Genomic DNA, 9,827 nt, shown 5'->3' with positions numbered 1-9,827 from the left:
CCCAACTCCCCCAATCACCCCCGTAGGGCCGAGTCCCTCCTTTCCCCTAACCCACTGCTAGATCTTTCCCAGAAAAGCTGGGCCAAATTCTGGGCCCACTCAGTGACTCACTGCCTCCTCTCTCCCCATTTGTGCCCCAGGAACTCCTGCACCTGCAGAATTTCAACACGCTGATGGCAGTGGTTGGGGGCCTGAGCCACAGCTCCATCTCCCGCCTCAAGGAGACCCACAGCCACGTGAGCCCGGAGACCATCAAGGTGCCTGAGACCCTGGGGTCAGGGGAACAGCCTTCCCAGGGCTGGCCTCGTGAGAACTCCCAGCCCAGCTGGGGACTGGTCACTCCCTCTTCATCTGATAAATGAGGAAACTGAGACTGGGGGTTCAGTCCTTTCCCAGGCTGCACAATGAAAGCTGGCAGAGAGAGGAGGCTCACAGATGTGCTAAACTTCAAAGCTCATGCTTTTCTCTTCTCCTGCTTATTTTATTTTACTGGCCATGCTGTGAAGCATGTGGGATCTTACTTCCCTGACCAAGGATTGATCCTGTGCCCCCTGAAGTGGAAGCCCAGAGTCTTAATCACTGGACCACTTGGGAAGTTCCTATTTTATTGTAAAAAAAAAAAAAACAACAAAAAACATATCTGGTGCCATACATATAGACAAGTCTAGAAAACATGTGTATAGATCCCTCTCCAGGGGATCTTCCCGACCCAGGGATCAAAGCTGAGCCACAAGGGAAGACCAAGAATACTGAAGTGGGTAGCCTATCCCTTCGCCAGGGGATCTTCCCAAACCAGGGTCTTCTGCATTGTAGGCATTTTCTTTACCAACTAAGCTATCAGGGAAGCCTTCACAGTTTAAAAAAAACTAGAAAGAAGATAGGTCAAGAAGTAGAACATTGCCAGCCTCTGAAGCTCCCAGCTCTTAGAGCATAACTCCCTCCTCATCAGAGGTAACCAATGTCATGACCTTCCTAAGGATGATGACCTCCTTTTCTTTAAAAAAATATTTACTTATTTATTTTGACAACACAGCACAGCCTGTGGGATCTTAGTTCCCCAACTTGTGCTCCCTGCAGTGGAAGGGCAAAGGCAAAACCACTAGGCCACCGGGGAATCCCCGACTTTCCTTTTCTTGATGGCTTTACCACCTGTGTATGCATCTGAAAGCCACGTGGGTATTTTGTTGTCTGTTTTTGAGCTTCTTATAAATGAAATCGTGTTGTGTATGTTATTTTATTTCTTCCTTCTTTCATACATTCTGCTTTGCGCAGCAATTGTTCATTCGTCTCCATTGCTGTATAATATTTTTGTCCACTCGGTTTGTGTATCTCCTCTACTGTTGAACATTTGAGGTCGTTCCAGTTTGGGCTGTTAGGAATGACACCGCTAAGTACATTCTTGGAAATCTTTGTCCTGCACTGCTCTGCCTCCGTGAGCCTCAGTTTCCTCTATTAAATGTTGATAATCTGTGCCCAGGACTGCTGGAGAGGTGTGTTATTTGGTAGTGGGTGCCCCTTTGGACTCATGACCTATGAATTCTGATTGCCAGGGGCTAAGGGAGTCAGCCTTGGGGGACAGGAGGGAGGCTTTTGACCTTTCACCCATCCCTGACTCTGCTTAGGCTCTCCCACGTGTCCAGGGCTAGGCAGGGAAAGGAGAGTTGAGCCTGTGATATGCCATGTGGACGTGGTGTGTGTGTGTGTGTGTGTGTGTGTCTGCGTGTGTGTGACTCTCTGCCCTTTGCCCCCCAGCTCTGGGAAGGTCTGACAGAGCTGGTGACGGCCACCGGCAACTACGGCAACTACCGGCGCCGGCTGGCGGCCTGCGTGGGTTTCCGCTTCCCCATCCTGGGTGTTCACCTCAAGGACCTGGTGGCCCTGCAGCTGGCACTGCCGGATTGGCTGGACCCCGCCCGGACCCGACTCAATGGGGCCAAGATGAAGCAGCTCTTCAGTATCCTGGAGGAGCTGGCCATGGTGACCAGCCTCCGGCCCCCGGTGCAAGCCAACCCTGACCTGCTGAGCCTGCTGACGGTGAGGGGCCGGGCCCCTGGTCCCGCGGGCTTGGCCTTGGGCTCTCACTTCTGGTCGCGGAGCCAAGACCCAGCCTGGGCCCCTGGGTTGGGGTGACCTCGGAGCGGGGTTCCAAGCTCTGGATGGGGTTGTGGACCCCTGAGGCTGGCATGAGGGCTTGAGGCTGGGCCTGAGCCCTGGGTTGAGTTCCTAGCAGTGGGTTACGTTCAACGTTTGGGATTAAACTCTGGGTTCCGGGTAGAGGGGTGGCTTTTATTTTGTTTTTACTTTTCGGCTGCCCCACACACCTTGCGAGATCTTAGTTCCCTGCCCAGGGATTGAACCCGCACTTTCAGCAGAGAAAGTGGAGTCTTAACCACTGGACCACCAGGGAATTCCCCAGGGGTGGCTCTTAAACAAGCTCCCCTGAGCTCTGAAGTTCTAGGCTTGGTCTTGGACTTGAGCTCTGGGGTAGGAGTTGGGTTCTAGTCCACATCTGGACTGGGTTCTAATCATTGGCCCGGAGTTCAGGTTTGACGGTTTGGTGTGAAGGCTTAACCTGTTTCTAGACTCTGAGCTGGACTGGGGAATTGAAAGCTGAGCTGGAATCTGGTTGCTGGGTTGGGTGCTGTGTTGGGAGGGGGGATTTCAGAGCTCTCAGCTGGGTTGTGACCTGAATTCCTGGCTGAGATCTTAGCAGCGCGTTGTCTTCAAGGTCTGGGGCCAAGCTCTGGGTTCTGGGCTGTGTGCTGGGCTGGCGTGTGGTTGCTGGGGTGTGTTCTAAGCTGGCCTTGGTCCTCAGTCTAGCTTCTGGGCCAGGCTCAGGGCTGGGCTGTGACCCTCAGGTAGACCTGGAGGTCTGGGTTCTGGGTGTTGGGCTCCTGAGAGCAGCACAGGCCAGTGGGTGTGATAAGACTGGTGTGTCCCAGGTGTCTTTGAATTAGTCTTTTTTTTCCCTCAGGTGTCTTTGGATCAATATCAGACAGAGGATGAGCTCTACCAGCTGTCCCTGCAGCGGGAACCGCGCTCTAAGTCCTCGGTGAGGGCGGGAGCTACTGCATACCCACTTAGCCCATCCTCTTCCTTACCTCGGCCCTCCCAGGCTTAGAGGCTACCTCACCCATCCTGCTTGTCGGGCAGGCTTCCTTGTGCCCAGAGCTTACCCCCTGTCTCCTCCACTGGGCCCTGGGCTCCCACACCTCTGGCCCTCACTCAGCCTTGACCATTTCCACAGCCAACCAGCCCCACCACCTGCACACCGCCTCCCCGGCCCCCGGTGCTGGAGGAGTGGACCTCGGCTGCCAAACCCAAGCTGGATCAGGCGATCATGGTGGAGCACATTGAGAAGATGGTGGAGGTGAGACTCCAGCACCACCAGCTCTGGAGCCTGTGGGACAGACGGGGGGGACACGTCCATAGTGGTCAGCCAAGGCTCGTTTGACCAGGGCACTGCCCTGGGAGCCACCACCAGTGCCGGGCTCAGGGGCCAATGCTCGGTTGACAGAAGGCACGGGATGCAGCTGATGGGCGGGCTTGGGACGGGGGTATGGAGAAGGGAGGTGGTGGGGAGGAAAGACAGCTGCCTGCTTCTTAGATGCCCAGGCTTCCTAACTCGGACTGGGAGTGTGGGCAGGATGGGCCAAGGCCCCTTTAACCCTCCCCGCCCCCCGACATGTCCCTCTGTGTACTTCAGTCTGTGTTCCGGAACTTTGACGTCGATGGGGACGGCCACATCTCACAGGAGGAGTTCCAGATCATCCGTGGGAATTTTCCTTATCTCAGCGCCTTTGGGGACCTCGACCAGAACCAGTGAGAGGCCTGGGGGCAGGGGCAGAGGGAAGGCAGGTTCATTTCCCCTTGGGTTTTAGCTTCCTCCTGAGAAGGATGAGGCCATTGAACCAGATGATCTTGGCAGGGGAAGCCACCCATGTGGGGAGGGGCTCTTTTTTTCTGGGAGGCTGCCAGCTGCGGAGGCTCAGGGTTACCTTGCTCATTCAGAACAATGAGCCGGAGGGTGGGGGGCATCTTCACCTGAATCTTGCAAAGACTGTGGCTTCCTGGGGACTCTTGCTACATAAATGCCACTTTATTTGTGGAGCTCACAGCCGAGAAAAAGTGTGGCAAGCTGAACTCCTGGGTAGCATGTCTTAATGAATAGATAAGAAAGGCCTGTAACTCGCAGCACCCACTTGCTTATCACCAACTCACATGCCGACAATTTGGACAAACAGCTGGTTCTCTGAAGTAGGTTATACGTGTCCCCCTGAAACCGTGTTCGCACCCCTGTTTTGCTGAGCAGACAAAATTCCAATCAAAATTTATAGTCCATCCCAAGTTGACTTTTTAATGTTATCCAGATTTCAAAAAACTGTGCCTTTTTTTGTATTATAAAAATCCATGGTTAAAAAAAATCCAGGTAGTAAAATAGATTTATAGTGAATGAAGTGTGTAAGGTAAGAAGCGAAAATTCCCTTCCTCCTTTCCCACTTAAGAGGTTGTCAGTAGTAACTATGTTAGCAACATTACTGGTGTGGCAATGCCTGTATCTCTCCAATCTTCCATGCATGGGTGCAAACTGATAAGATAATTTGTTTGTGTCTGTTTCAGAGGCAAGAGGGATTATGGTATAAATCTAGTTCTAGCATTATAGTTAGTTTCTCCTCCCAGAATTGAGAACAATAGTTGAAGACAGTTTTCTAAGTTGAAAACAAATCACCTCCCTGGGTGGGGTGGATTTTTTTCCAGGCCACACTTTTTAGGGTGGGTGAAGCCCTTGCAGGGGCTTCCCTGGTGACTCAGAATCTGCCTGCAATGCGGGAAACCTGGGTTCTATCCCTGGGTTGGGAAGATCCCCTGGAGGAGGGCATGGCAACTTACTCCAGTATTCTTCCCTGGAGAAGCCCCATGGATAGAGGAGCCTGGTGGGCTATAGTCCCTGGGGTCACAAGAGTCAGACATGACTGAGCGACTAAGCACAGCACAGCCCTTGGAGACATTCAAGGCTCCAGCTTCATGCAGGCATCTCAGCCTTAACTCCCCACCTCCTGCAGATCCCAGGCAGGTATCAAAACCCAGCACCTGGCTCCTGGGGCAGCTGTACCATCAGGTCTCAACTCACTGCCTCAATTTGAAGATCTCTGTTTCTGAAACTTGGGAGTTTCCATTTCTTGCAAACTCACCTGTGCATTTAAAACAATTTTGGATATAGTTAAACCAGCATCTAGGTTTTTGTGGCAGTTGGGTTCTCAGGGTTTTTTTGTTTGTTTGTTTTTGTTTTTAAATCACTGTCTTGACAGAATCGCACGCTTTGTGTTTTTCTTTTTTACTTTTGTTTTCCACTTAAACCCTCATCATGGACATCTTTCCAGGCCAATTTAGGCAGAACTACCTCATTCTTTAGAACAGCTGCAGAGTATTACACTGGGTGGCTGGGCCATCATCTGCCTCCCCATTCTCCTGCTGATGGACATGTAGACTGTTCCCAGTTTTTCGCTATTAATATCCGCTATGCTGCTGTGAACATTGTACTGATGCACTCGGGCCACTATTTCTGTAGGAGAAATTCCTAGAAGTGGGATAATTGGATCAAAAGATATGCACATTCTAAATTAGGAGAGAGACTGCCAAAGTGACCTCAGGCAAGGTTGTGCCAGCTTGCACCCCCATCAGCAGTGAACAAGAGCCCATTTCTCAACTTCCTTGCCAACAGTGGATGCTATAATAAGCTTTATAATTTTGCCAGTCTAATTGGCAAATGGTGTCTTGGTTATATTTGCATTTCTTTAATATTAGTGGGGGTAGGATACCTTCCTATGTTTATCGGCCACTTCTATTTCTTCTGTTAATTGCCTGTTCGTGTTCTTTGTCCATTATTCCACTGGGTTTGTGAGTCTTGCTCATTGATTTCTCTGTTAATGGATATTAACCCTTGGTGTTGAATATGTTTGCAAAATATTTTTTCGCAGTCTGTCATTTATGTTGTCCTTTTCCATATAAAATTTTTTAAAAATGTGTGCTCAATATGTCAGTCTTTTCCTTTATGGCTTCTCGGGTTTGTGTTATGTGTAGAAGGGCTATTATCCCCTCCAGATGACAAAATTCTTCTCTTAGGGCTGTTTAGGTACTTTGAGAATTTTATTTTTTTACATTGATTGTCTTCAATTTAGCGGGAATTTAGTTTTCACGCACAGTATGAGATAGGAGCCTAAGTTTATATTTTTGAGATGGTCGGTTGTCCCAATGTGCCACTAATTTGAAGGACCACCTGGACCACCCAAATACTAATAGGCAGGAGTTTCTGATAAAGGCCCCCTTTGATGGAAATACCTCCCAATGGCCTGGCACCTGTTAGCTATTAGCACCTATTAGTCAATGCTTCGTGTGCCTATCTCATTCAACTCTTACTCAAACCCCTCTGAGATGCAGGACCTATCATTGTCCCCATTTATTGAAGAGGAAATCGAGGCACGGGGAAGAAGTCACACAGAGAAATAGAGCCCAAATTAGAACTGAGTTCTAGCTCCAGAGCACAGTGCTGACTCTTTCCCTAAAATACCTGAATAGATGAAAAGAGGGTTCTGTGGGAAGCCCCAGATTACCTGTCTGGCAGGATTCCGCAGGAGTGAGACAGGTGCAGCTTTTCCCAATCTTACCTGATCCCCAAACTCATCAGAGAGCTCCTGACTCTCAGGAATCCCAACCGGTGTTCCATAGAGCTCACTTTGGGAAACAGAAGCTGATAAGCCCACGGAAAAGTGCAGAGCAATTTTAGTTTACACACCAGCTCTGTGAAGTGAGTAGGCAGGAATTATGACCCCCATTTTTCCAAGGAGGAAACCCAGGGCGAGTGACTAGCCCAAGACCACACAGCTAGTTAGAAGCTGCTACTACATCTGCCGGACTCCAAGTCTGGTGCTCTTTCTGTTTCACGCACGGAAGGTCAAAAGTCAGGAGTCCCGTGATGACCTTTAATTTGGTAGGGCTTTTCCCAGTAGGCTGGGTTAAGCTGGTGGTGGGTGGTCCCAGTGAAGCCCCCCGGAGCTGAGGCCCTCCCCCGACTTCCCCTGGACAGGGACGGCTGCATCAGCAAGGAGGAGATGGTCTCCTACTTTCTGCGCTCCAGCTCTATGCTGGGCGGCCGCATGGGCTTCGTACACAACTTCCACGAGAGCAACTCCTTGCGCCCGGTCGCCTGCCGCCACTGCAAGGCCCTGGTCGAGCCCCCGCCCAAGCCACGCGGCAACAGCACCGGCCAGGTTCCATCCCCGCCCCGCCCTCCCTTCTGGCCCCGCCCCCTGCCGGAGCCTTCTTAATCCGGGCGAACCTTAATTTCACCTGCCTCTCCTCTTGCCGGTCTGAACCAAACCCTGAGGGGCCTAAGGCTCCAGAAAGGGTCAGTTCCAGTCCCTGTCCATAGAAAGGAAGAGTCATGCCCTCTAAACCGCTCCCCCCTACCACGCCCCCCTCCTCTATTTCAGATCCTGGGCATCTACAAGCAGGGTCTCAAATGCCGAGGTGAGATGGAGTTGCAGGGCTGCTGGGCTGTTTTGGGGGAAAGAGTTACTATCTGGATGGACAGTCTTATTCTGGCGGGACAATTGTCAAGGAGTAAATAAAGTACCTTAGGGCCAGAGAGGCATGCTGATTGATGTGAAAGGGGGTAGCCTTTAACTTGGTTTGATTGGGACTTCCCTGGTGGTCCACGGGTTAAGACTCTGCCTCCACTGCAGGGGGCGCATGTTCCATCTCTAATCAGGGAAGTAAGATCTCACGTCTCTTGCAGCGTGGCCAAAAAACAAAAAAACCCAGGGTTTTTATTTTGGTGAGGCAGCTGCCCAGAAATGGGGAGCTTTGGAGAGGGCGCAGACTGGCAAGGAGGATGAAGAAAGCGTTTGGAAAGGAAGCTCTTGTTTTGGTGGGGCAGCTGCTTAGGAGCAAAGGGACCCAGGGAGAAGTGCAGGCCTGCAGAGTGGGATGAGGAGTGGTCTGACCAGTGGATCTGGCTGGGCTGCCCATCTGCCTCCCCAGCCTGTGGTGTGAACTGCCACAAGCAGTGCAAGGATCGCCTGTCAGTTGAGTGCCGGCGCCGGGCCCAGAGTATGAGTCTGGAGGGGTCTGCACCCTCTCCCTCGCCCACACATACCCACCATCGCGCCTTCAGCTTCTCCCTGCCCCGCCCTGGCAGACGAGGCTCCCGGCCTCCAGGTAAGAGGGGTCCCTTTCTGGACTGGCCTGTGGAGGGAGGGAGAGAGGGAGGCAGGCCAATGGCGGCAAAGTACGGAAACTTTTCCAGGGTGGAAACCATTCCAGAGTTTGTAATTGTCTTATTTGGGGGAGGTGATAGAGGAGGGCTGGACAGATAAGGGTGCAAGGAGGTAACCAGGGAGCCCTCAATACTTTGAGGCTGATGAGGGCAGAAACTCATGAATAAAAACAGTAAAAGCGAAACAGACTTCAAGATTCCATTTGCACTCTTATTTTGTTAGGGGGATTGACAATGGGCTTGGAGAAGGAATTTTTTAAACCATTTGCCTGTATTTCCCTTTTTGGCTGTTTTGGAGGCTATTCTGAGAACAGTCCATTGCCCCCAAATCTCCCAGCAGCTCTCTTGGAGTCATTGGTGGTTATAGGTCAGTTTTCTGAATGACAGTTCCTCAAATGACTATTTTGCTGAGAACACTGAACAAACCATGTTAAACTGGGGTGTAAGGTAGTTGACCACAACGGTTAAAATTGGCATGAGTCTTCAAAAATAGAGGCAGGCACAGGGCATAAGTTCCCCAAAATAGAAAAGATAAAACCATTTGCTTCAAGCCTTCCAGCCGTGCTGGGGTCTAAAATGTGAGACACACACAAAATTGATGTTTAAGCAAACTGCACCGATAAATCTGTGGCTGCGAAAAAGCTGTGGCAAACTGAAAACTTAGAAAAAGAGCCTCAAAAGTTGGCGTTGTTTAGTCATTCAGTGAATTGATTTCTGGTGGATGGTTCTGCTTCTGGGGTGGGGCAGGGTGCCTTCGATGAGGGGGGAAGGGCTGCTCAGGGCACAGGGGCCCAGGAGTTGGTCCTGCAACCACTCTCCCTGCAGAGATCCGAGAGGAGGAGGTTCAGACGGTGGAGGACGGCGTGTTTGACATCCACTTGTAATTGATGGTAAGCCCCCCTGTAGCCTGCCCAGAGCCTCCCCACTCAGGGCTGGGGCAATGTGCGGGGGAAGAGGGGGTGGGTGCTCTGTCCAAATGACCCAGGCTAGGCAGACTCCAACATTTTTGGGGGGCGAGGAGGCTCTTACTTACAACCTCTGCTTTTCTCTTCCCAGCTGTGACTGGATCAAGCACTCATGCCTGCCTTGGAGAAAAGACTTGGACCAGAGCAGGGAGCCTGGGGTGCCGAGGCAGCAGGCTGGGGCTGGGGGGAGGGGCATGAGGGTAGCATGTGGCTGAGGGCAGGGCCAGGACTGGTGTCCCTAAGATTGTACAGACTCTTGTGAATATTTGTACTTTCCAGATGGAATAAAAAGGCCCGTGTAATTAACCTGGACCGTCAGCGCCTAGAATCCTCGTGGTGGGTAGGGGCCTGTAAATCACAGGGACTAGAACTGTGGCATCTAAAACCCTGTAGTCAGAGAATCTTGGGAGATCTGGAATCTCATGTGCTAGAATCTTGGGGGGACTAAAATTCTGGGGGATAGAGGCTTAGAACCAAAAAACCTCAGAACAGGGAGTTTGGGGAGGGTCTAGAATCTCGAGGAGTCCAGAATCTTGGGGGGCTAAGACTTGAAAGTAGAATTGCTGAGCCTGGTGGTCATGTAGAGC

At 51.4% G+C, this 9,827-nt stretch overlaps 1 protein-coding gene across 7 annotated transcripts in view; it reads left to right on the top strand.

The window, feature by feature from the left end:
- RASGRP2 (RAS guanyl releasing protein 2 (calcium and DAG-regulated)) overlaps positions 1-9,546 on the top strand; it is a 15,375-nt gene extending 5,829 nt beyond the window's left edge. For all 7 annotated transcript variants that reach the window (XM_010838004.1, XM_010838003.1, XM_010838002.1 and 4 more), the window contains 10 exons: positions 141-257; positions 1,753-2,034; positions 2,975-3,052; positions 3,248-3,370; positions 3,707-3,822; positions 7,085-7,226; positions 7,491-7,527; positions 8,041-8,217; positions 9,101-9,165; positions 9,332-9,546. In XM_010838004.1, the coding sequence (XP_010836306.1) occupies positions 141-257; positions 1,753-2,034; positions 2,975-3,052; positions 3,248-3,370; positions 3,707-3,822; positions 7,085-7,226; positions 7,491-7,527; positions 8,041-8,217; positions 9,101-9,159 (1,131 nt within the window). In that variant the 3' untranslated portion in view covers positions 9,160-9,165; positions 9,332-9,546. The remainder of the gene's footprint in view (positions 1-140; positions 258-1,752; positions 2,035-2,974; positions 3,053-3,247; positions 3,371-3,706; positions 3,823-7,084; positions 7,227-7,490; positions 7,528-8,040; positions 8,218-9,100; positions 9,166-9,331) is intronic.
- Positions 9,547-9,827: the final 281 nt, after the last annotated feature.

Source organism: Bison bison, unplaced genomic scaffold (genome assembly GCF_000754665.1).
Source record: "Bison bison bison isolate TAMUID 2011002044 unplaced genomic scaffold, Bison_UMD1.0 scf7180017864089, whole genome shotgun sequence".
Taxonomy (NCBI): domain Eukaryota; kingdom Metazoa; phylum Chordata; class Mammalia; order Artiodactyla; family Bovidae; genus Bison; species Bison bison.
Note: the sequence above shows the minus strand (reverse complement) of the source record. Positions and strands in the feature narration are given on the sequence as shown.